Source organism: Bombina bombina, chromosome 2, assembly GCF_027579735.1.
Source record: "Bombina bombina isolate aBomBom1 chromosome 2, aBomBom1.pri, whole genome shotgun sequence".
Taxonomy (NCBI): Eukaryota; Metazoa; Chordata; class Amphibia; order Anura; family Bombinatoridae; genus Bombina; species Bombina bombina.
The window spans coordinates 986,116,567-986,144,440 of record NC_069500.1 but is presented as its reverse complement, the minus strand read 5'-3'; the positions used below and the strand labels follow the sequence as shown (position 1 = coordinate 986,144,440).

General features: G+C 36.6%; 1 protein-coding gene across 2 annotated transcripts in view; it reads right to left on the bottom strand.

Moving 5' to 3' along the window:
- NPNT (nephronectin) overlaps window positions 1–27,874 on the bottom strand; it is a 148,082-nt gene that overhangs the window by 31,918 nt on the left and 88,290 nt on the right. For both annotated transcript variants that reach the window (XM_053703513.1, XM_053703514.1), the window contains 2 exons: window positions 6,216–6,335; window positions 2,726–2,845 (listed from right to left, as the gene is read on the bottom strand). In XM_053703513.1, the coding sequence (XP_053559488.1) occupies window positions 2,726–2,845; window positions 6,216–6,335 (240 nt within the window). The remainder of the gene's footprint in view (window positions 1–2,725; window positions 2,846–6,215; window positions 6,336–27,874) is intronic.

The following is a 27,874-nucleotide window of genomic DNA, read 5'->3' as shown; positions in this document are numbered from 1 at the left end:
AACCAAAAAAAGCTTAGATGCCTTCTTTTTCAAATAAAGAAAGCAAGAGAACGAAGAAAAATTGATAAAAGGAGTAATATAGAAAGTTGCTTAAAATTGCATGCTCTATCTGAATCACGAAAGAAAAAAAATTGGGTTCAGTGTCCCTTTAACTGTACTACCCAGCCCTCAGATATCCTGCAGGGCGTTTAATAACATTTTATGGTCCACTGTGTCAAATGCAGCAGTGAGATCAAAGAGGATTAGTATTGAGCACTCACCCCTGCCTTTTGCCATCAAGAGACCATTTAGTACCCATACCAGGTGTTTCAATACTATTATAGCCAGTGATATCAGGTGGCTGTACCCATGTTCTACAGCTGACTTTGGAGCATAGGGAAATAGTGTTCTAAGTGGAGAGGGAACATTATGGTCGTACTACACAGATCAGGACAGGACAGCAAAGTCATGGCAAGTTTGCTCTCAATATATATTTGACAAATGCTATTTAAGTGATTATTTTTTATTAACTATTGTGCTTTGTTCTGTGACTACAGTGATTGAGTAGCTATGGTGTCCCTTTAAGCATGGTGAAATGCACCTGAGCATAGAACATTCTATAATATCTGATTAGCTCAGAGTAGAAACCAATTTAAATCTATCTCTAATTGGCCACAGCATACATCAATTCTACCGGTTGTTTTTATTAAGAGATACATCCATGAACTACTCTTGATTTGCCATGTAGAGCCTTTTAAATAGTATTAACAAAACAGTATTAAATGATTTTAAAACTATTTATAAGATAACATTATCACAGAATAAAACTACATAGTATATTGTATAGGTCTAACACCCAACAAGATGAAATAACAAGTGATGACATTATGTTCTGTTCTTATGATTTTTATATTGTTCTGTACCTATGCATCATTAGCACAGACCTCTGTACCACTGCTTACATTTCTGTCAATTAGAAATAGGTATACTGCATCAGTTTCAACTTGATTTAGCTTATGAGTATTATGTCCCTTCAACCACATATAGACCAGCAATAGACAATTTTCTAATGCATAATAGATAGTGCGTAAGAAAATGCTGTAAAGCTCTGTACAGCAGATAGTGAAGTGAGTGAGGTGGGCCACAATGATGTTCTTAATTAACTACCTAAGTGAAATGTACCAGCTAAAATGTTAGCGCTCTATAAAGGATCGCAGTGAAATGTTACACATGTGTGTTATGATGAAATGTGCCAGTTAATGGTCTAGATTTACACATCCTGGTGAGGATGACTAGGGCCCATTTTGTAAAGACAAAATCATGCTTCAACAGAATGGAACCTTGCTTTGCTTATCTTTCCAAGTGTATTGTTAATGGGTATTCCTGCCATTAATATCTATAGTGGGGTTAAAGGAACAATAAAGTCAATATTAAACTTTCATGACTAAGATAGAGCATGCAATCTTTTTAAAAATTTCAATTTACTTATATTATCAAATTTACTTTGTTCTCTTGGTAAAATTGAAAAACTAACCTATGTAGGCTCAGAAGCAGCAATACTGGGAGCTAGCTGGTGATTGGTGGCTTTTTGTTGGCTCACCCAATGTGTTCAGCTGGCTCCAAGTAGTGAATTACTGCACCTTCAATAAAGGATACCAAGAGAATAAAGGAAATTTGATAATAGAAGTAAATTGGAATGTTGTTTAAACGTATGTGCTCTATCTAAATCATGAAAGATTTTTCGGGTTTCATGTCCCTTTAGGTAAATGTCTGCTTTGTTATAGAAAAGTAGTCTTAATGTTAGTATGGGGTTTTCCCTTTCAGGGGTTAAATACTAGTGAAATAAAAACATTAATTTAAATATAAAATGCTCTAACTAAATAAAACATTACATTATCACACTAGAATGTCCCCTTAAAGTGAATGTCAAGTTAGCTATATAAGTAAAAGTGAAACGATAGTATTGAAAAAATGAATGAGAGTTTTATTCATGAAATCGTTAGTAGATACTTATCTTCAGAGATATTTCCCTATAAACGCTACACGGCTAATATCTGAAGCTCCGGTCGCCATTTTCAGAATTTGATTGACAGATTAATCATCTGCAATCAACTAATCGTTGTTTCCCGGGGGGGGGGGGGGGGGGGCACAACGATTAGTTGATTGCGGATGATTCATCTGTCAATCAAATTCTCAAAATGGCAACCGGAGCTTCAGATATTAGCCGTGTAGCGTTTATAGGGAAATATCTCTGAAGATAAGTATCTACTAATGATTTCATGAATAAAACTCTCATTCATTTTTTCAATACTATCGTTTCACTTTTGCTTATATAGCTAACTTGACATTAACTTTAAATAATTTACTATTCGAGACTGTAACATAACAAAACACCCAAAAGTCCTTGGAGTGAATAATTATGCAATCCACTAGGCTTTAAAAAGTAAAATCCTGTCCTGTGACCTAGGAAAACGTAATCAGTTTGAATAATATTTATAGCCAAAATGTCAAAGGATACAAACAGATGTCAGCTCTGTTTAATTTAGGAAAGTAACACTTTTCATTTTATATAGAACTGCTATTACAGGAAGTGCTAAGGACAATGTAACGTTAGACACTGAGGCCTTAAACAAAGGTCACACAAACATAAGGTCTGGACACAAATGAAACCACTAACTTGCACTTTCAGAAGTAAAACTGGAATCCGTAAGCAGATGTCAGACAATATAGTCGTTGCAGCACTTACCTACACACGTTCTTCCATCTGACGCAAGCTGCAGACCTGGGGAGGGGCATCGGCAGCGCACTTCTCCCTTCACTATATCACAGCCGTATTGACAGTTTGCCATGGAACAAGTGTGTGCATCTAGAGGAAAGTGTTAGCACAGATGTGTATCATTTATTGAAGCAATCTATTTCTGCATTGATTCAAAATATTCCTTAAAGGAACACTAAACCCAAAATAATTATTTCATGATTCAGATAGAGAATACAATTTTAAACAACTTTCCAATTTACTTCTATTATCTAATATGCTTCATTCTTTAGCTATCCTTTTTTGGAGAAATAGCAATGCACATGGGTAAGCCAATCACACGAAGCATCTGTGTGCAGCAACCAGTCAGCAGCTACTTGAGCCTATCTAGATATGCTTTTTGGCAAAGTATATCAAGAGAATGAAGCAAATTAGATAATAGAAGTAAATTAGAAAGTTGTTTAAAACTGCATGCTCTTTCTAAATCATGAAAGAAAAAAAATGGGTTTCATATCCCTTTAAAGTAATCATCACATTTTATCTGATTTCTTCTAACTTTTTTAAACAGAAAATATAACATTGTATGTGCAGCCAAGCGTTTTAGATAAGTACATAGTGACTTTCTGTGTAATGTGTATATAATGAAGTTTTAAATGTTTAATTATGCATCATAAAACAGCTTTGCAATATACTTTATTTATTTTGCACCATTTATGTGTAGTATAAAGGGATATGAAACCCAAAAAATGTTCTTTCGTGATTCAGACAGAGCAGACCATTTAACAAAAGAGTTTCCAATTAACGTCTATTATCATATTTTGTGCTAAAGAAATACCTAGGTAGGCATCTGGCGCACTACATGTCAGGAAATAGTGCTGCCAACTAGCGCTGTTGTATATAGTTAACATTCTCACAAAACTGCTGCCATATAGTGCTCCAGAAATGGGTCGGCTCCTAAGCATACATCCCTGCTTTTCCACAAAAGATACCAAGAGATTAATTAAAATTAATAATAGAAATAAATGAGTATGTTGTTTAAAACCACATGCTCTATCTGAAACATGGAGAGAAAAAAACTTGGTTTCATACCCCTTTAAGTGTATTTTTTCAATCGTGAAAACTGAAAAAAGCACCTGACGGGCTTCACAAACCTAAACCCTGTCACATATCCCTTGTTATGACTGCTGAAGTCAAACAGTGGAGATTTTGTTAACACAATGATAGTGGCAAGGCCCTGTCATATTCAGACTCCAGATTGGTTCCTCTAAATAACGAAAGTGTTTGGTAGAGTCTAACTATTGAAAAACAACTGCAGAAAACAAGGTGTTAATCTGTTTTTTACATAGCCCAGTCTCTTCTACAAGGTGTTTACTGTATCTTTAACCACTTAATATGATTCTTTTTTTTCTACCATATGATATAATAGTATTACAAAGCATCAACTTAAAGGGACATGCAACCCCAATTTTTTCTTTCATGATTCAGATAGAACATACAATTTAAAACAACTTTCAAATGTACTTCTATTACCAAATTTACTTTGTTTTCTTGTTATTCTTATTTAAAAAGCAGGTAGGTAAACGCTCAGGAGTGTGCAGCACGATATGGCAATACATTAGCAACAGCACTAGATGACAGAACTATTTCCTGTCATGTAATTCTCCAGACATGTGCACACTACCTATCTAGATATCTCTTCATCTAAGAATAACACAAGAATGAAACAAATCTAAAAATAGAAGTAAATAGGAAATTTAAAAAAAAAATGGTATTCTTTGTCTGAATAATGAAAGAAAAATGTTGGGTTTCATCTCCCTTTAAAGGACAGTAAATGCTCAAATGAATTTTAATGCAAGTTTACGTGTACATCACATACATAACAGGCTGTTATAGAAGTTTTGAATTCAGGCATTCTGCTTAGTATCCTCAGGTTAGCAGGTACCGTATCTGATTGGCTTTACAACCTGCTTTCTCAAATAAAATAAAAACTACCAATGAGCGTGCCAAAAGGACTTACACAGCATGCGAAAATCTTCATTTCAACGTTTACTGTGCATGTATAGTTTGTACTGTGTATTTGTATTCAATTCAAGCATGAGATTTCATATGGAAATCAAGATTTTATCAATGGCGGCAATTTGTCAGATTAACGTTCTGCTCTGAACTGTATTATTCACATAGGCAACATTTCTTTTAATAGCAAACTTCTTCTGGCTAGTTACACAAGCTTTATATTACACAGAAATACATTTACAATGAATAAAAGGTTAAAGGGATATGAAACCCTAAAAACTTATTTTGTTATTCAGACAATTAAAAAAAAAGGTTTCCAATATACGTCTATTTTCAAATGTACTTTGTTCCCATGTTATTACCTACTATGGCCTATGGTTTTCATTGAGGTGGTAAAGTTTGGAAACAGATGGTAACAAAAAGTCTCCAAAGATGTTAATAGAGATATTGTTTTAAAATGTATCACATAATTAGAAACTAGGCCTATGTAGGTGTCTTAAAGGGACAGTCTAGTCAAAATTACACTTTCATGATTCAGATAGGGCATGCAATTTTAAACTTTCCAATTTACTTCTATTATCTAATTTGCTCAATTCTTTAGATATCCTTTGTTGAAGAAATAGCAATGCACATGTGTGAGCCAATCACACAAGGCCTCTAGGTGCAGCAACCAATCAGCAGCTACTGAGCATATCTAAATATGCTTTTCAGCAAGTTATATCAAGAGAATGAAGCAAATTAGATAATAGAAGTAAATTAGAAAGTTGCTTAAAATGACATGCTCTTTCTAAATCACAAAAGAAAAAGATTGGCTTTCATGTCCCTTTAAGTACTATATGACAAGAAATAGTGCTGCGATCAAGTACTCTTTCAAACGGATAACATTCTTGCAAAACTTCTGCCAAATAGTGCTCTAGACACGAGCACACTCCTAAGCTTACGCCCCTGTTTTAAAAAAAAAAAAAAGATACCAAGAGAACAAAGAAAATTGGTTAATAGAAGTAAGTTAAAACATTATTTCAAATTGCATGCTCTATCTGAATCATGAGGAAAAAAAAGTTTGGGTTTCATGTCCTTGTAATTAATATTTATATTCATAGCTAGTCTTGTAATTAAATGTGGTGTTTCCCATTAAATCCCTGGCAACCATGTTGCATCAACATGGCAGCCAAAAGGTTAACACTGCATGGTCATTCAAGTGTTTTTCTGCAAATTGCCTACATAATGTTATAATTAGACACTTGCCTAAATAAACAAATATCAACAACATCCCAACCAACAAAAGTTCATTCCTTGATCGATAAACAAAACAAACAGACACAGACTATTTGAAAAATTATAGAGCAAAGAGAACCAAAGTCTATGCCAGCTTCAGATATTTCCTACAGAGAGGAAGAGTCACTGCCAGTAAATAATAACAGAATAACAAAGCGAAACTAGATTGAAAAGCTGCGTTTCATGAACTTACTTGAACACGATCCATCGGGCATGAGCATGTAACCATTCAGGCAGTAACATTTGTAGCTTCCATATGTGTTCATACAACGGTATTTGCAAGGCCGAGGTTTTAGACCACATTCATTCAGATCTAAAACATATTGCAAAATAATTAAAAAGAAGAAAATTAAAACATGATTTGCAAATGTAACAAACATGCCCACATGAAACACAAAATACATTTATAAACAATGATAACAATTACTTACGGACCACTTCAATCTATAATTGTTGCGTTCAAATCCAGTATATTAAACCTAGTTTATTATCCAGATTTTTAAGTCCAGTTTTTATTTTTTTATAAATGTATAACAATGATTTCAGAGGTACCATGAACAGTCCCGACCCAAACTCACAATTACTGTTATAAATGTATTGCAATAGAATTGAGGTAAAACGTGAGATTCCCCCCCCCCCTTTTTATGATACTCTGAGTGCTCTCTTTTCTCTATTTATATGAGGCAGGGGCAGGTTTTACTTACTGCAGTTAATTTATACATCTATACAAGAATTGAAGAATTTAAATGTATGTTGTACATTTTTGCTCATACAACAAAGGATACCAAGAGAATGAAGCCAATTTGATAATAGAATTAATTTGGAAATTTGTTTAAAATTGTGTGTTCTATCTGACCCATGAGTGAAAAACTTTAGGTTTCATGTCCTCTTAAAGCAATTTCTTTGTATGTTGTTAAAATTGTATGCAGATTTTAAACAAATGTGTTAAAAAACGCTACACTTTTTAAGTAAATGTTATAACCTCAGAGGACCTTGCCCAGCAACCCTCTGTTAGCCCCATATCCAAATAAATATCTGCTGTGTGTGGCTACTGGTTCCCCAGATCACGGTATGCTGGCTCTCAAGCAATGCAATCAAGGTCCTTCTGTGCTAAGGGAGTCAGATGGTGACCTATATGCCACACTGGCTGGAAGTTAGGCAGAAATGTAATAATGCATATTGAATTGATATTGGTATAAAAAATCATGTCACCCATCATACTTGTCACACATCATCTATATGTTCCAGCATATTGTGTTATGTTCAATGAATTTGTCAGATCCCCTTTTAATGTGATTAAACAGGTTTAAAGAAAAAGCTAAAACTATTACTACACTGATAAACAAAATATCGAGACTAAAAGAAAAACAACCAAATTCAGTATCTTATACCAAGGTTAAAAAGAGAGTAAAAAGGTTACAGTTACACAAAGGCAAACAAAATCCTGTTGCTGTCACATAACAAATGTAGCTGTGTTTTCTGCCACAGAAATGATGGAGTTTCAGATTTATTATATTATAACTGAGCCATTACTTTGTACCAAGTTTATTATTCTGCTAATATTATGCTTTAATGAAATAATTAAATGCTATGTGACTACAGGTGAATTTTACCTATACAATATATATCAGGTAAGTACAGTTTTACATAGATTACATCCCACCTTTGACATCTTGCCTATCAAGTTTTGACCATGGGTATGGGCTCCATGTACTAATGAGCAGGCAGTCAAAGACCAATCTTCCAGTCTTTGCAAAAAATTGGCAGCAGACACTGTAACACTTAATATTGGACAAATATTTGCTTGTGGAGCACCACCCCCAGCTCTAGTCTTACCAATAGCACAAGAGCAGGGCCTGTCAATCAGCTTGAAAAATCAAGTTTGTGGTGTTTTATCTCTGCAGCCTTAGAGGTTGTATGGTTAGCAACTTGTGGTAAGCAGGCTTGATGAATAAAACATTTTTAATTCATTATCTTGAATTATTAAGCAAACAAGGGTAGGTAATAACTCAAAATCCTAATCATGTAACCAAGATCTCTGAGTGATTCACTACTTCACAAAGCAATTTAATATTTCTACCCCTTTTGTGTCAGTGAGACCTAAATTAATGGGCAATTAAATACAGCAAATACATTATAAAGGACAATGCACTAGTTATTTTTTTTTTAATATAACAATTTCAACATTTCCTTTCATTACCCTGTCCAAGGGGTGGAACTACCATTGGTGCAGCAGGTGCAGTCGCACCAGGGCCCAAGATCTGGAGGGGGCCCATAACAGTCAGTCTATACATATGTGTGTGCAGAATGTTTACAATTCTAATGCAAAGAAGCCTTTTATTAGTGCAGGTTGTAGGTCTATCCTATTAGCTAGCATCTATCTATCTATCTATCTATCTGTCCATCTATCCTCAAAATCATTATATAGAGGAGAATGTATATTAATACTTTTGCTTTCTACTGAGTTACCATTGGGGGCCCCTAAAAAATCTTGCATCAGGGCCCTTTGTGGAGTAGGTCCGCTACTGCACTGCCCCCTGTATCATATGACACCCATCAACCAATCACAGTCTCATATATGTTAACAATACTATGAGCTGGTGCCTCACAAAGTATGTATATAAAAAGACTGTTCACAATTTGATAATGTAAACTTTTTTCTTTTTTGTTTTAAAATTGCTTGCTCTAACTGAATTATAAAAAAGTGGTTATTTTATTTGGTGCAGTGCTGTACAGGCTCTCTTCTTGATGTTAGAGGTTCCTCAAGGCAAATGAGAATCAAACAGAAGAAATGCAGTTATTAATATTAGTATTAGGTGGCTCTGGAGGATGCACTCAATCTCATTGGTCCTTGGAGGTATCGTTCAGGAATATAGGCAGCAGATCAGTTTCTTTTTGGGCAGTTTCTTTGTTTTCTTCCAATAATTGTTTGATTGACAAAAAAAAAAAAAAAAAAATCTGAAAATTTGATGTTATAAAATTTGATACCAACAATCGCTAGGAGGTATAAACTAATTCAGAAATTATAATATAAAGACATATATATATATATATATATATATATATAATATTATATATGTTTGTCAGCATGCTGCTAAAGCATAGCAACCAGGAAAGAAGAAAAAAAAACAAGACAAGAGAGACTGCTATTGAGCCCAGTAGTTGGAATGTGGTTCTGCAGGTGATAGAGCACAGGCAAATACATACTGCTCGGCATAATACAAGTTTAAGATGTAGGAGCAGAAAGGAGGCACTTAGAAATCACAGAGATTAAGAAACATAAAGCTCCTGGATATATCCAAAAATATATTTATAATAAAAACAACCCCATAAATTTTAAGAAACATATATTTTATAACACATTATGGGCCAGATCACAAGTTGAGCGCAAAATATTGCGCTGGTATTACAAGTGAGGTGCAAATGCGAACACAACCTCGCATTTGCATTGCAAGGAAGCATTGGACTTACGAGAGTGCACTTCCATAGACTCCAATTGGATCCTCATTCTCATGCAGTGAGACACGAAATGAGAAGTAGCACAGCAAAGGGGGTAAGTCACACAGCGATGGGCCGCAAATATAAATATATATATATAAGTGTATATGTTAATATCTGTATATACACATATTAACACATAAATATATATGTATATAAGCATATACATATATATTTACTGGGAAAACATAGTCCCCATAGACCGCAATGTAAAGGCACTTTTTAGTGCCGTTTTTTTTCTTCTAACACCCCACAACCACACACTTTAGCCCCCAAAAACTGCTTAGTGCTTTTTTTAAATGCTAATTTTTTATTTATGTTTTAAAAGGACATCACACATTTTTTGAGGGCAATTAGGGGACACTTAAAAAATTAACCAGAAGTCTGACCTCTGGATAATTTTTTGAGCGCTAATTGCTACAGCAAGCACGCGGTAGCAATAACCAGCCACTTGTAATGGCTGGTTATTTATTGCGCACACGTAAAAAGGGGGAATTTGCCCATTTGTGGGCATGGGATAAATTAGCGCTCCACTTGTAATCTAGCCCTATATAATTGTTGGAAAAGCCACTTGCTTTATAGGGACATTATATCCTAAAAAATGTTGCCCTTTTCCGCTCAGCATTACAGCTTGCGGGCAGCAATACGCTGCCCCCATTTATCATTGCACAATCCAATGCTTGTGCAATGCCACCCCTGCTTGTGCGATTGGCTGAACACCAGCAGAGGCTGTCAGTCATCCTTGTCGGAGAAGTCCAGGGGGATTGAGTAATGCCGAAGGCACTCCTAAGCATTCACAGCTTCTGAAGCTCATACAGGGTTACTAGTGTTGAAATAACATGCTCTAATGAATTAAAGTATGTGAATGTTTCCAGTATACTGGCCCTTTAATACTCTTTACATTTATTTCTTTAAGCAAATTTAATTTATTGCCTAATGCATCATAAAATGTATTGTACGCTTCTTGGTAAAAAAAAAAAAAGCAAGAGACAAGTGGTCTAAAAGACAGGAAGAGTGCAAGGCAACAGAACGTAGAGCATCCTCAGGAAAGAAGCAGACGTAAATCTGCAAGTGCACACATGCCTGAGTCTATAGCAGCCCATCAATTCATTCTAATGCAGCACATTGCCAAGGTGTGGGTTCATTCCTCATTAGCCATGCACTGGCATGGAGATCTGGCATCAATATTCTCACCCCCTACAGGTGGCTCTGTCACTGGGAGATCCACTGGGTAGAAAATAGGCACATCATGGTACCAGCCAGGCTGGGAAGTCAGCAGGTAATCCTCTTTATATGAAAGGAGAAGGGATGGTCAATATTATGATGGAAAGATAGTTCTGTTAGATAACCAACAATATAGAGGATCATAATAAAGATAAACAGTGTAAGGTACATCAGAATATTACATATGGTACATATTCGCACCAATAACATCCTCACTATTGTAAGTTCATCAATCATTTTGTTTGTCACACACTTATAAGCCAATTTACTTACTACATAGAGATCAGATCTGTCTCAAATTCTAATTTATTTGGCAAATTAGATTTATTTTAGCTAGCAAATATAATTTAAAAAAAACAGAAACCTCATAACTGAATTCCCTGTACAGTGTCTAATTGTACATAGTTAAATATTTTTCCATATATGTGTTCACTATTTATTTTGAATCCTTTACCTTACCTTAACCTCTTAATGACCACAGCACTTTTCCATTTTCTGTCCGTTTGGGACCAAGGCTATTTTTACATTTTTGCAGTGTTTGTGTTTAGCTGTCATTTTCCTCTTACTCATTTACTGTACCCACACATATCAAATACCGTTTTTCTCGCCATTAAATGGACTTTCAAAAGATATCATTATTTTCATCATATCTTATAATTTACTATAAAAAATTATAAAATATGAGGAAAAAATTGAAAAAAAAACCCACACTTTTTCTAACTTTGACCCCCAAAATCTGTTACACATCTACAACCACCAAAAAACCCATGCTAAATAGTTTCTAAATTTTGTCCTGAGTTTAGAAATACCCAATGTTTACATGTTCTTTGCTTTTTTTGTAAGTTATAGGGCCATAAATACAATTAGCGCCTTGCTATTTCCAAACCACTTTTTTTCAAAATTAGCGCTAGTTACATTGGAAAACTAATATATTTCAGGAATCCCTGAATATCCATTGACATGTATATATTTTTTTTTTAGAAGACATCCCAAAGTATTGATCTAGGCCCATTTTGGTATATTTCATGCCAACATTTCACCGCCAAATGAGATCAAATAAAAAAAATTGTTCACTTTTTCACAATTTTTTTCACAAACTTTAGGTTTCTCACTGAAATTACTTACAAACAACTTATGCAATTATAGCATAAATGGTTGTAAATGCTTCTCTGGGATCCCCTTTGTTCATAAATAGCAGACATATATGGCTTTGGCTTTGCTTTTTGGTAATTAGAAGGCTGCTAAATGCCACTGCGCACCACACATGTATTATGCCCAGCAGTGAAGGGGTTAATTAGGGAGCATGTAGGGAGCTTCTAGGGTTAATTTTTGCTTTAGTGTAGTGTAGTAGACAAGCCCAAGTATTGATCTAGGCCCATTTTGGTATATTTCATGCCACCATTTCACCGCCAAATGCGATCAAATAAAAAAAAAACGTTAAATTTTTCACAATTTTAGGTTTCTCACTGAAATTATTTACAAACAGCTTGTGCAATTATGGCACAAATGGTTATAAATGCTTCTCTGGGATCCCCTTTGTTCAGAAAAAGCAGACATATATGACTTTGGCGTTGCTTTTTGGTAATTAGAAGGCCGCTAAATGCTGCTGCGCATCACACGTGTATTATGGCTAGCAGTGAAGGGGTTAATTAGGTAGTTTGTAGGGAGTTTGCAGGGTTAATTTTAGCTTTAGTGTAGAGATCAGCCTCCCACCTGACACATCCCACCCCCTGATCCCTCCCAAACAGCTCCCTTCCCTCCCCCACCCCACAATTGTCCTACCCATCTTAAGTACTGGCAGAAAGTCTGCCAGTACTAAAATAAAAGGTTTTTTAAAAAAAATAAAATATTTTTTTAGTATATTTACATATGCTGCTGTGTAGGATCCCCCTTAGCCCCCAACCTCCCTGATCCCCCCCAAAAAGCTCTCTGACCCTCCCTATCTGCCTTATTGGGGGCCATCTTGAGTACTGGCAGCAGTCTATCTTTTTTTTTTCTGTAGTGTAGCTTCCCCCCCCCCACAGACCAACCCCCACCACCTGACTGATGTATTTTTTTTTTTAACTTTTTATCCCCCTTTTTACCCAATTTTATTACACATTTTTCTGTAGTGTAGCGGTTCCCACCCGCTCCCTCCCCGTGCACGCGCCCGCCCTCCCGTGCACGTGCGCGCGTCCGTGCGCACCCCGGCCATCCCCGCCCACGATCCCGCCCCCCTCCACATCAGCAGGGTCATCGATGGCCGCCACCTGCTTCCCAAGTCGGCTCTCATCCATCAACGATACCGGCCATCGATGTCCGGTGCAGAGAGGGCCACAGAGTGGCTCTCTCTGCATTGGATGGCCATGCAAGGTTATTGCAGGATGCCTCCATATCGAGGCATCACTGCAATAACCGGAAAGCAGCTGGAAGCAAGCAGGATTGCTTCCAGCTGCTTTCCACACCGAGGACATGCAGGATACGTCCTCAGGCGTTAACTGTCTTTTTTTTGAGGACGTACCCTGCACGTCCTCGGTCGTTAAGGGGTTAATATAGCTAGGAAAACTGTCGGCCAGATTAAGAGTTTTGCATTATGAGCTGTGCAGTGCTAACGTGCAGTTTATTGTCACCGCTCACTTACCTGCAGCGCTGGTATTACGGATTTTTAAAAACCCGGCGTTAAAAGGCAAGAAGTGAGCATAGAACAAAATTGAGCTCCACACTGCACTCCAATACCAGCGCTGCTTAAGTTAGTGGTGAGCTGGTCGTACGTGCTTGTGCACGATTTCCCCATAGACATCAATGGGGAGAGCCGGCTGAGAAAAAGTCTAACACCTGCTAAAAAGCAGCGTAAATTATGAGCTGTGCAGTGCTAACGTGCAGTTTATTGTCACCGCTCACTTACCTGCAGCGCTGGTATTACGGATTTTTAAAAACCCGGCGTTAAAAGGCAAGAAGTGAGCATAGAACAAAATTGAGCTCCACACTGCACTCCAATACCAGCGCTGCTTAAGTTAGTGGTGAGCTGGTCGTACGTGCTTGTGCACGATTTCCCCATAGACATCAATGGGGAGAGCCGGCTGAGAAAAAGTCTAACACCTGCTAAAAAGCAGCGTAAATCTCATTAACGCAGCCCCATTGATTCCTATGGCGAAACTAAAGTTATGTTTACACCTAACACCCTAACATGAACCCAGAGTCTAAACACCCCTAATCTTACACTTATTAACCCCTAATCTGCCGCCCCCGACATCACCAACACCTACATTATACTTATTAACCCCTAATCTTCCGCTCCGGACATCGCCGCAACCTACATTATATTTATTAACCCCTAATCTACTGCCCCAACACCTACATTATATTTATTAACCCCTAATCTGCCACCCCCAATGTCGCTGCAACCTACCTACACTTATTAACCCCTAATCTGCCGCCCCCAATGTCGCAGCCACTATTCTAAATTTATTAACCCCTAAACCTAAGTTTAACCCTAACTTAAATATAATCAAAAGAAATTTAAATAAAATTACTATCATTAACTAAATTATTCCTATTTAAAACTAAATACTTACCTATAAAATAAACCCTAAGCTAGCTACAATATAACTAATAATTACATTGTAGCTATTTTAGGGATTATTTTTATTTTACAGGCAAGTTTGTATTTATTTTAACTAGGTAGAATAGTTATTAAATAGTTATTAACTATTTAATAACTACCTATCTAAAATAAATACAAATTTACCTGTAAAATAAAACCTAACCTAAGTTACACTAACACCTAACACTACACTACAATTAAATCAATTCCCTAAATTAAATATAATTAAATAAATTAAATTAGCTAAATCACAAACCCCCCCCCCCACTAAATTACAGAAAATAAAAAACAAATTACAAGATATTTAAACTAATTACACCTAATCTAATAGCCCTATAAAAAAAAACAACAAAACAAAAAAAAAAAAACCTAGCCTAAACTAAACTATCAATAGCCCTTAAAAGGGCCTTTTGCGGGGCATTGCCCCAAAGAAATCAGCTCTTTTAAAAAATAAATACAAACAACCCCCCAACAGTAAAACCCACCACCCACACAACCAACCCCCCAAATAAAAGCCTAACTAAAAAAACCTAAGCTCCCCATTGCCCTGAAAAGGGCATTTGGATGGGCATTGCCCTTAAAAGGGCATTTAGCTCTATTGCAGGCCCAAAGCCCTAACCTAAAAAATAAACCCACCCAATGCATCCTTAAAAAAATCCTAACACTAACCCCCGAAGATTCACTTACGGGAGAAGTCTTCATCCAAGCGGCAAGATGTCCTCAACAAAGCTAGCAGAAGTAGTCCTCCAGATGGCAGAAGTGGTCCTCCAGATGGGCAGAAGCCTTCATCCAGACGGCATCTTCTATCTTCATCCTTCCGGCGCGGAGCGGGTACATCTTCAAGGCATCCGACGCGGAGCATCCTCTTCTTCCGATGGACTAACGATGAATGAAGGTACCTTTAAATGACGTCATCCAAGATGGTGTCCCTTAGATTCTGATTGGCTGATAGAATTCTATCAGCCAATCGGAATTAAGGTAGAAAAAATCCTATTGGCTGATTGGATCAGCCAATAGGATTGAACTTCATTCCTATTGGCTGTTCCAATCAGCCAATGGAATGCGAGCTCAATACTATTGGCTGATCCAATCAGCCAATAGGATTTTTTCTACCTTAATTCTGATTGGCTGATAGAATTCTATCAGCCAATCAGAATCTAAGGGACGCCATCTTGGATGACGTCATTTAAAGGTACCTTCATTTGTCGTTAGTCCGTCAGAAGAAGAGGATGCTCCGCGTCGGATGTCTTGAAGATGGACCCGCGGAAGGATGAAGATAGAAGATGCCATCTGGATGAAGACTTCTGCCCATCTGGAGGACCACTTCTGCCGGCTTAGTTGAGGACATCTTGCCACTTGGATGAAGACTTCTCCCGGTAAGTGAATCTTCGGGGGTTAGTGTTAGGATTTTTTAAGGGTGTATTGGGTGGGTTTATTTTTTAGGTTAAGGCTTTGGGCCTGTAATAGAGCTAAATGCCCTTTTAAGGGCAATACCCATCCAAATGCCCTTTTCAGGGCTATGGGGAGCTTAGGTTTTTTTAGTTAGGCTTTTATTTCGGGGGTTGGTTGTGTGGGTGGTGGGTTTTACTGTTGGGGGGGTTGTTTGTATTTATTTTTACAGGTAAAAGAGCTGATTTCTTTGGGGCAATGCCCTGCAAAAGGCTCTTTTAAGGGCTATTGATAGTTTAGTTTAGGTTAGGGTTTTTTTTATTTTGGGGGGGCTTTTTTTATTTTGATAGGGCTATTAGATTATGTGTAATTAGTTTAAATATCTTGTAATTTGTTTTTTATTTTCTGTAATTTAGTGGGGGGGGGGTTGTGATTTAGCTAATTTAATTTAATTTATTTAATTGTATTTAATTTAGGGAATTGATTTAATTGTAGTGTAGTGTTAGGTGTTAGTGTAACTTAGGTTAGGTTTTATTTTACAGGTAAATTTGTACTTATTTTAGCTATGTAGTTATTAAATAGTTAATAACTATTTAATAACTTATCTACCTAGTTAAAATAAATACAAACTTGCCTGTAAAATAAAAATAAACCCTAAGATAACTACAATGTAACTATTAGTTATATTGTAGCTAGATTAGGGTTTATTTTATAGGTAAGCATTTAGTTTTAAATAGGAATAATTTAGTTAATGATAGTAATTTTATTTAGATTTATTTAAATTATATTTAAGTTAGGGGGTGATAGGGTTAGGGTTAGACTTATGTTTAAAGGGTTAATAAATTTAGAATAGTGGCGGTGACGTTGGGGACAGCAGATTAGGGGTTAATAAATGTAGGTAGGTGGCGGCAATGTTGGGGGCATCAGATTAGGGGTTAATAAATATAATGTAGGCTGCGGCAATGTTAGGGGCAGCAGATTAGGGGTTAATATTATTTAACTAGTGTTTGCGAGGCGGGAGTGCAGCGGTTTAGGGGTTAATATGTTTATTATAGTGGCGGCGATGTTTGGAGCGGCAGATTAGGGGTTAAAAATTGTATTATAGTGTTTACGATGTGGGAGGGCCTCAGTTTAGGGGTTAATAGGTCGTTTATGGGTGTTAGTGTACTTTTTAGCACTTTAGTTATGAGTTTTATGCAACGGCGTTGTAGTGTAAAACTCATAACTACTGACTTTAGAATGCGTAAGGAATCTTGGAGGTAGAGGGTGTACTGCTCACTTTTTGGCCTCCCAGGACAAACTCGTAATACCACCAGCGCTATGGAAGTCCCATAGAAAAAAGACTTTACAAACTTTACGTAAGTCGGTTTGCGGTAAGGCCAAAAAAGTGTGCGGGCCCCTAAACCCGCAAGACTCGTAATACCAGCGGTAATAAAAAAGCAGCGTTAGGACCTGTTAACGCTGCTTTTTCAGCTTACCGCAAAACTCGTAATCTAGCCGTGTGTTTCTAGTTTTCCAAAACGTGTAATTTTTGCTAACAAGTGATATTGTGGTGTAATTTAAAACATTATTTTGTTTGTAATGCTGGGCTTACTTAGTTGGTCATAGATATATCACGCATATTAAAAATGATCAATTAAGCCTTCACTGTGACTATTGCAGAAGTATTTGCAGCAATGTATTACATTGTTACAAAGATTGTAGCAAACACTGCTGCTATGGAGTGCTAAAGACATGAGTACGCTCCTGAGCCCATAAGCGTTTACTCTTACCAAGAGAATAAAACAAAAAAAAGAAATATGTTTTAACCTGCATGCCATGTCTATAACACAAAAGTTAAATTAGACTTTACTGTCCCTTTAAATGCTTAATCATGCACCTAGAATATTCCTGTAATTTTCCTAAGCAGTAAGCAGCTAGTGAGTGGTTGATACATACTTATCCTGCTTCTGGTTGCCTCATGAGCTATGTCATTCTCAAATAACACAATGCATTACAGGAGTTAGATGGTGAAAGATGCTTGAGTAAAAACAATTAAAAAATAAAATTCCACCTTTAGAGTAGCATGACATAATCAAACGGAAACAGTATTGAACTGTAACAACCCTGTTTTAGTTATTTATGTACCCCCATATTAAATTAATAAGAGATCACAAATATCAGTGAGTCAAATGGCACATGTGATTTAAGCAGCATGCTAAATTGTTTTATTATATTTACTCTGCACAAAATTACTAGTGAGAAAATGAATTGGATAAATATCCTGTTAAAGAAAAACAAATTAATATCATGGCATTTATTTGCATATCAAAATATGTTTTACATTTAGCCACCAATCAGCAAGCGCTACCCAGGTGTTGAACCAAAGATGGGCCGGCTCGTAAGCTTACATTCCTGCTTTTTCAAATAAAGATACCAAGAGAACGAAGAAAAACTGATAATAGGAGAAAATTAAAAAGTTGTTTAAAATTGCCTGCTCTATCTGAATCGTAAAAAAAACAAATGTGTGTTCAGTATCCCTTTAACTATTTATGTGAGTAGTATTACTCTACTTCACCATTAACTAATAGTTTAACATATAGATTTTGAAGTTATACATTCCAAGGGCCCAGCTTTTGATTGGAAATGTGACATTACATGAATCCACAATGTATATAAATATTACAAATAGTTTTTGGTTATTTATTTGCAAATAACCAAAACAAACTGACATACAAAATATGTTCATTTAGTTTCTCTGTTTAATAGATTTGGGAAACTAACGGCTAGATTACGAGTTTTGCGTTAGAAGCTATGCGGTGCTAACGAGCAGTTTTCTCTCACTGCTCAGAAACCTGTCGTTAAAAGACAAGAAGTGAGCGTTGAGAAAATTTTGCTCAAAATCTCACTCCAATACCAGCACTGCTTAAGTCAGCGGTGAGCTGGTGTAACGTGCTTGTGCACGATTTCCCCATAGGAATCAACGGGGAGAGCTGACTGAAAAAACGTCTAACACCTGCAAAAAAGCAGCGTTTAGCTCCTAACGCAGCCACATTGATTCCTATGGGGCAATAAAATTTATGTCTACACCTAACACCCTAACATGAACCCCGAGTCTAAACACCCCTAATCTTACACTTATTAACCCCTAATCTGCCGCCCCCGACATCGCTGCCACTGCATTATATTTTTAACCCCTAATCTGCCGCTCCGGAAACCGCCGCCACCTACATTATACTTATTAACCCCTAATCTGCTGCCCCCAACATCGCCGCCACCTACATTATATTAACCCCTAATCTGCCTTCCTCAATGTCACTGCAACCTACCTAAATTTATTAACCCCTAATCTGCCGCCCCCAACTTCGCCGCCACTATTCTAAATTTATTAACCCCTAAACCTAAGTCTAACCCTAACACCCACTAACTTAAATATAATTTAAATAAATCTAAATAAAATTCCTATCATTAACTAAATAATTCCTATTTAAAACTAAATTCTTACCTATAAAATAAACCCTAAGCTAGCTACAATACAACTAAATGTTACATTGTATCTAGCTTAGGTTTTATTTTCATTTTACAGGCAAGTTTGTATTTATTTTAACTAGGTAGAATAGTTACTAAATAGTTATTAACTATTTAATAAACTACCTAGCTAAAATAAAGACAAATTTACCTGTAACATAAAACCTAACCTAAGTTACACTAACACCTAACACTACACTATAATTAAATGAATTCCCTAAATTAAATACAATTAAATACAATTAAATACAATTAAATACAATTAGCTAAAGTACAAACCCCCCCACACTAAATTACAGAAAATAATAAACAAATTACAAGATTTTTAAACAAATTACACCTAATCTAATCCCCCTAACAAAATAAAAAAGCCCCCCCAAAATAAAAAAAGCCCTACCCTACACTAAATTACAAATAGCCCTTAAAAGGGCCGATTCCGGGGCATTGCCCCAAAGTAATCAGCTCTTTTACCTGTAAAAAAATTACAAATCCCCCCCAACATTAAAACCCACCACCCACAAAACCAACCCTACTCTAAAACCCACCCAATACGCCCTTAAAAAAACCTAACACTAACCCCTCGAAGTGGTCCTCCAGACAGGCAGAAGTCTTCATCCAGACGGCATCTTCTATCTTCATCGATCTGGCGCAGAGCGGGTCCATCTTCAAGACATCCGATGCGGAGCATCCTCTTCTTTCCACGGCGACTAAAGAATGAAGGTAACTTTAAGTGACGTCATCCAAGATGGCATCCATTCAATTCCTAATGGATGATAGAATTCTATCAGCCAATGGGAATTAAGGTAGAAAAAATCATATTGGCTGATGCAATCAGCCAATAGGATTGAAGTTCAATCCTATTGGCTGATCCAATCAGCCAATAGAATTGAGCTGGCATTCTATTGGCTGATTGGAACAGCCAATCGGAATCTAAGGGACGCCATCTTGGATGACATCACTTAAAGGAACCTTCATTCTTCAGTTGCCGTGGAAAGAAGAGGATGCTCCGCCTCGGATGTCTTGAAGATGAACCCACTCCGCGTCAGATGGATAAAGATAGAAGATGCCATCTGGATGAAGACTTCTGCCCGTCTGGAGGACCACTTCGCCCGGCTTAGATGAAGACTTCTCCCGGCTTCGTTGAGGACTTCGGCCCGCTTGGATGAAGACTTCTCCCGGTAAGGTGATCTTCAAGGGGTTAGTGTTAGGTTTTTTTAAGGGGGTATTGGGTGGATTTTAGAGTAGGGTTGGTTGTGTGGGTGGTGGGTTTTAATGTTGGGGGGGATTTGTAATTTTTTTTACAGGTAAAAGAGCTGATTACTTTGGGGCAATGCCCCGCAAAAGGCCCTTTTAAAGGCTATTTGTAATTTAGTGTAGGGTAGGGCTTTTTTTATTTTTTTTGGGGGGGGGGCTTTTTTATTTTGTTAGGGGGATTAGATTAGGTTTAATTAGTTAAAAAATCTTGTAATTTGTTTATTATTTTCTGTAATTTAGTGTTTGTTGTTTTGTACTTTAGCTAATTTTATTTAATTGTATTTAATTTAGGGAATTAATTTAATTATAGTGTAGTGTTAGGTGTTAGTGTAACTTAGGTTAGGTTTTATTTTACAGGTAAATTTGTCTTTACTTTAGCTAGGTAGTTTATTAAATAGTTAAAAACTATTTAGTAACTATTCTATCTAGTTAAAATAAATACAAACTTGCCTGTAAAATAAAAATAAAACCTAAGCTAGATACAATGTAACTATTAGTTATATTGTAGCTAGCTTAGGGTTTATTTTATAGGTAAGTATTTAGTTTTAAATAGGAATTATTTAGTTAATGATAGGAATATCTATTTAGATTTCTTTTAATTATATTTAAGTTAGGGGGTGTTATGGTTAGACTTAGATTTAGGGGTTAATAACTTTAATATAGTGGCGGCGATGTTAGGGACGACAGATTAGAGGTTAATAAAATTTAACTAGTGTTTGCGAGGCGGGAGTGCGGTGGTTTAGGGGTTAATATATTTATTATAGTGGTGGCGATGTCCGGTTCGGCAGATTAGGGGTTAAAAATTTTATTTTAGTGTTTGCGATGCGGGAGGGCCTCGTTTTATGGGTTAATAGGTAGTTTATGGGTGTGTATTGTACTTTTTAGCACTTTAGTTAAGAGTTTTATGCTACAGCGTTGTACCATAAAACTGTTAACTACTGACTTTAAAATGCGGTACCAGTCTTGACAGGAGAGGGTGTACCGCTCACTTTTTGGCAGACTCGTAATACTGGTGCTATGAAAGTCCCATTGAAAAAAGAGGATACGCAATTTACGTAAGTGGATTTGCGGTATTTCAAAGTCTGGCCAAAAAAGTGAGCGGTGAGCCTGTACCTGGAAGACTCGTAATACCAGCGGGCGTTAAAAAGCAGCGTTAGGACTGGCCAACGCTGCTTTTTCACCTACCGCAAAACTCGTAATCTAGGCCTAAGTTAATTCAATTTGTATAGTTAATAAATGAATTTCAGAGAAAATTAGTTTGAATTTCATCAGTTTGCAAACATAGACAAAAAATGTTTTTGCATGTCTAATAAATATATCTGCCTTTCAATTGATAAAAAACAGACAGATGAATTTCTTAATACAGGATCCTCAAAAGTAAGATTCTGTAATCTGTGGTTTTAGATATTTCTTTAATAAATTACATAGGATTGGCTTAATCTGTTAAAGAAAATAATTCAGTACAGTAAAAGAAACTGAGATAATCGTTTTTGGCGGATAATCAACATTTTAATTTAAGTTCCTAACAAGTGGTTTGGAAGTCTGATGCCCAAACACTTCTATGATGAAGAGAGCATAGTTTTATATTGCTCAACAGATCATCAGCTCTAGTTAAAGGGACACTACTCAAAAAAGTTCTATCATCCAAATGAATGAACAGCTATTTAACATGTTGATATTTTTTATTGTCTAAAGTAGTATGAAGTAGAAGCCGTTTACCTGTAAATGTAAACTAATATACCAGTATCAGTATCTATGCACTTTGTAATAATGCTCATTGACTTAAAGGTCCGTCCTATTAATTCTCATTAAACAAATTAGCAGGAAGTTCCTAGTAACCAATGAGCTTTAGTAGGAAATACCGACAAGCCAATGCGCCAACAAAAAAACTGATACAGCTGCATTAGTTACAATTTTCACTTTAAAAAAAAAAAGGAGGGAAGAAAGAAAGAAATTACATTTTGATGCTGTTTTTCATATGGACAGTGTTCCTTTAACTTTTAATAAGTTTAAGCTAGCACACTATTAGTATTTTATATGTAGGATGACATTTGCTTTAATATCAAATATCTGCATAAGTCAAAAGTGTTGATTTCAGATAAAGTTCATCATGAAAAAGAGAAACATTTGTAAAATGATCTTCAAACTTGCTTAAAGCTTGTTATAAAGGTCAGTTAATTTAAGGTCTAAATTTGAAATGCATATATACAGTAACAATATATATACAGTGATGTTGGACTATTGTTTATATAAAAATATATTCATAATAACTCTAATACCAGGAAATACTTCAAATATTTTGTCTTTCTCTCTCACACTCTTATTCTCTTTTAAATAGTATAGTTAGCTGATGGTTTCCACTATATCTGACGGCTTTTTAGAAAAATATGGTGATTTTAAATCACAAGTTACAGAATTATGATAATTAATTTGAAGGTATATTTTTTACAACTAATGGCTGTATTTTGATGTTTTAGAATTCGCTGTGTAAAAATGAATGTGCGTATGTGTGTGTGCGTATGTGTGTGTGTATATATATGTGTGTGTGTGTGTATGTGTCTGTATGTATCTGTGTATTTATGTGTATGTGTCTGTGTGTGTATGTGTCTGTATATCTGTGTATGTATGTGTATGTGTGTGTATATGTATGCATGTGTGTGTATATGTATGTATGTGAGTATGTATGTGTATGTGTGTGTATATGTATGCATGTGTGTGTATATGTATGTATGTGAGTATGTATGTGTGTGTGTGTATGTATGTGTGTGTGTGTGTATGTGTGTGTGTGTGTGTGTGTGTATGTGTGTGTGTGTATATGTGTATGTGTGTATATGTGTATGTGTGGGAATCTGTGCAAAGGAGGGCTACCAAAATGGTACATGGTCTAAAAAATAGAACTTACCAGGAGAGGCTCAATGACCTAAATATGTATAGCTTAGAGGAAAGAAGGGAAAGAGGTTATATGATAGCAACTTTCAAGTATATTAAAGGGCTTAGTAAAACTGAGCCAGTGAGTATTTTACATAAAAGGGAAAATTCAAGAACAAGGGGTCATGATCTCAAGCTGAATGGTAGTATATTCAGGAGTCATTTGAGGAAGCACTTCTTTACAGAAAGGGTGATTGATTCATGGAATAAACTTCCACAAGAGGTAGTAATGACAAACACTGGGGGACTTTAAGAAAGCCTGGAACAAGCATAAGACTATCCTATGAACTAGATAAGTTTATACTTTTAGGAAATATCGGGAAGACTTGCTGGGCCTATGGCTCTTATCTGCCATCAATATCTATGTTTCTATGTGTATATGTGTGTGCATGTGTGTGTATATGTGTGTGAATGTGTGTAAAGTAAACACATGAAATCCTACAAGAAACAAGCTTTTATCAGACTATCAAGGACCTAAAAAATACGCAGCCAAGGTGAAAAAAGAGATTGTCATGCAAACATTGATTCATTGCTATTGACTATTGCCTTGTGTGTTTTATAGCAATTTATTTGATATTCCTAACAAGCTCAATTATGTAATGTACACTTTACCTATTCCTGTTACTCTGTTTCATTTTTTTGTAAATGTAATAAATAGGAAACGTGCGTCGCCCGTAGTTTCAGCTCGCAACTCGAGCTATCACATATACGGCGCCGTCAGATGCTAAAGTGCCATAATTCTGACAAACCAGCGATGTCCAGAAATCTGCGTAGGTACAAATTTCTGGAGACGCCAGTGATTTACGGCACTTTAGAAACTGCCGCCGCATAAAAAACCTGACTAAGTTATTAAATCTCCCGTACTATCTAACACGCCTCCCAAACATAGCCCGACATGTATACCCTTCTATCCGCAACCCCCCTCTCACTCCTAACAATAAATATATTAACCCCTAAACCGCCGCTCCCGGACCCCCCCGCCAGCTACATTATCTATATTACCCCCTAATGTGAGCCCCCTACACCGCCGCTAACTATTTTGACTATATTACCCCCTAATCTGATCCCCCTACACCGCCGCCACCTACATTAACTAAGTTACCCACTAATATGATCCCCCTACACCGCCGCTACCTATTTTAAATATATTACCCCCTAATATGATCCCCCTACACCGCCGCCACCTATTTAAACTATATTAACCCCTAATATGATCCCCCTACACCGCTGCCACCTATTTAAACTATATTAACCCCTAATGTGAGCCCCCTAAACCGCTGCTACCTATTTTAACTATATTACCCCCTAATGTGAGCCCCCTACATTAACTAAGTTACCCCCTAATGTGATCCCCTTACCCCGCAGCCACCTACATTAACTATGTTACCCCCTAATATGATCCCCCTACACCGCCGCCACCTATTTAAACTATATTAACCCCTAATATGATCCCCCTACACCGCCGCCACCTATATTAAAATTATTAACCCCTAATCTAATCCCCTTTACACCGCCGCCACCTATATTAAATTAATTAACCCCTAATCTAATCCCCCTATACCGCTGCCACCTATATTAAATTAACTAACCCCTAATCTAATCCCCCTATACCGCCGCCACCTATATTAAATTAATTAACCCCTAAAATACTAAAATTTTCCTACCACTAAACCTAAGTCTAACCCTACAAATAGCCCTGAAAAGGGCTTTTTGCGTGGCATTGCCCCAAAGTAACCAGCTCTATTGCCAGCCCTTAAAAGGGCTTTTTGCGGGGCATTGCCCCAAAGTAACCAGCTCTTTTACCAGCCCTTAAAAGGGCTTTTTTTGCGGGGCATTGTCACAAAGTAATCAGCTCTTTTGCCTGTAATCTAAATCCCCCTACACCGCCGCCACCTATAATAAATGTATTACCCCCTAATCTAATCCTCCTACACCGCCACCACCTATATTAAATATATTAACCCCATGATTTAATCCCCCTACACCGCCGCCACCTATATTAAATATATTAACCCCTAATCTAATCCCCCTACACTGCCGCCACCTATATTAAATATATTAACCCTAATTATATTAGGGTTAATATAGTTATTATATTATATATATTAACTATATTAACCCTATCTAACGCTAACACCCCTAACTTAATTATTATTAAAATAAATCTAAATAATATTAATAATATTAACTAAATTATTCCTATTTAAAACTAAATACTTACCTATAAAATATAACCTAACATAGCTACAATATAATTAATAATTACATTGTAGCTATTTTAGGGTTTATATTTATTTTACAGGTAACTTTGCATTTATTTTAACTAGGTACAATAGCTATTAAATAGTTAATAACTATTTAATAGCTACCTAGTTAAAATGATTACCAATTTACCTGTAAAATAAATCCTTACCTAAGTTACAAATACACCTACACTATCAATAAATTAAATAAACTACAAATATCTAAACTAAAATACAATTAAATACACTAAACTAAATTACAAAAAAAAGCAAACACTAAATTACAAAAAATAAAAAAAGATTACAAGAATTTTAAGCTAATTACACCTATTCTAAGCCCCCTAATAAAATAACAAAGCCCCCCAAAATAAAAAAAATTCCCTACCCTAATCTAAATTACAAAAGTAAACAGCTCTATTACCAGCCCTTAAAAGGGCCTTTTGTAGGGCATTGCCCCAAAGTAATCAGCTCTTTTGCCTGTAAAAAAAACAACAACCCCCCATTACAACCCACTACCCACATACCCCTACTCTAACCCACCCAATCCCCCCTTAAAAAAACCTAAGTCTAACCCCCAAGTGCTCCTTACCTGTCCTGAAGACCGGCGGAGATGGTCCTGTTCCAGGCGGAGAAGTCTTCTTCCAGGAACCAGCCGGCGCGGAGCGGAGAAGTTGAAGACCGATGACCGCGGAGCTGAAGACCGTCCATCTGTAACTGAAGACCGGCGATGCTGGAACTGAAGATCGGCGACGCTGGAACTGAAGACCTCTGGAACTGAAGACCGGAGCCGGAGCGTGGAGGATCCTATTCTAATCAGCCAATGGAATTACAGTAGCTCTTATTCTATTGGCTATTCAAATCAGCCAATAGAATTAAAGTAGCTTTTATCCGATTGGCTGATTTGAATTTGAAGGCTCAAATCAGCCAATAGGAATTCAAGGGACGCCATTTTTAATCGCGTACCTTGAATTCCTATTCAGTGTATGGCGGCGATCTTATGAAGAGGATCCTCCACGCTCCGGCTCCGGTCTTCAGTTCCAGAGGTCTTCAGTTCCAGCGTCGCCGATCTTCAGTTCCAGATGGACGGTCTTCAGCTCCGCAGTCATCGGTCTTCAACTCCTCCGCTCCACCGCCGGCTGGATCCTGGAAGAAGAAGAGGTCGCCGCCTGGAAGAAGACTTCTCCCCCTGGAACAGGACCTTCTCCGCCAGTCTTCAGGACAGGTAAGTAGCAGTTGGGGGTTAGACTTAGGTTTTTTAAGGGGGGATTCGGTGGGTTAGAGTAGGGGTATGTGGGTGGTGGGTTGTAATGGGGGGGTTGTTGTTTTTTTTACAGGCAAAAGAGCGGATTTCTTTGGGGCAATGCCCCACAAAAGGCCCTTTTAAGGGCTGGTAATAGAGCTGTTTACTTTTGTAATTTAGATTAGGGTAGGGAATTTTTTTTTATTTTGGGGGGTTTGTTATTTTATTAGGGGGCTTAGAATAGGTGTAATTAGCTTAAAATTCTTGTAATCTTTTTTTATTTTTTGTAATTTAGTGTTTGTTTGCTTTTGTAATTTAGTTTAGTGTATTTAATTGTATTTTAGTTTAGATATTTGTAGTTTATTTAATTTGATAGTGTAGGTGTATTTGTAACTTAGGTTAGGAATAATTTTACAGGTAAATTGGTAATTATTTTAACTAGGTAGCTATTGTACCTAGTTAAAATAAATACCAAGTTACCTGTAAAATAAATATAAACCCTAAAATAGCTACAATGTAATTATTAATTATATTGTAGCTATCTTTGGGTTTATTTTATAGGTAAGTATTTAGTTTTAAATAGGAATAATTTAGTTAATATTATTAATATTATTTAGATTTATTTTAATAATAATTAAGTTAGGGGTGTTAGAGTTAGATAGGGTTAATATAAATAATATAATAACTATATTAACTATATTAACCCTAATATAAATAGGGTTAATATAGTTAATATAGGTGGCGGCGGTGTAGGGGGCTCAGATTAGGGGTTAATATATTTAATATAGGTGGCGGCGGTGTAGGGGGATTAGATTAGGGGGTAATACATTTATTATAGGTGGCGGCGGTATAGGGGGATTTAGATTAGAGGCAAAAGAGCTGATTACTGTGACAATGCCCCGCAAAAAGCCCTATTAAGGGCTGGTAAAAGAGCTGATTACTTTGGGGCAATGACCCGCAAAAAGCCCTTTTAAGGGCTGGCAATA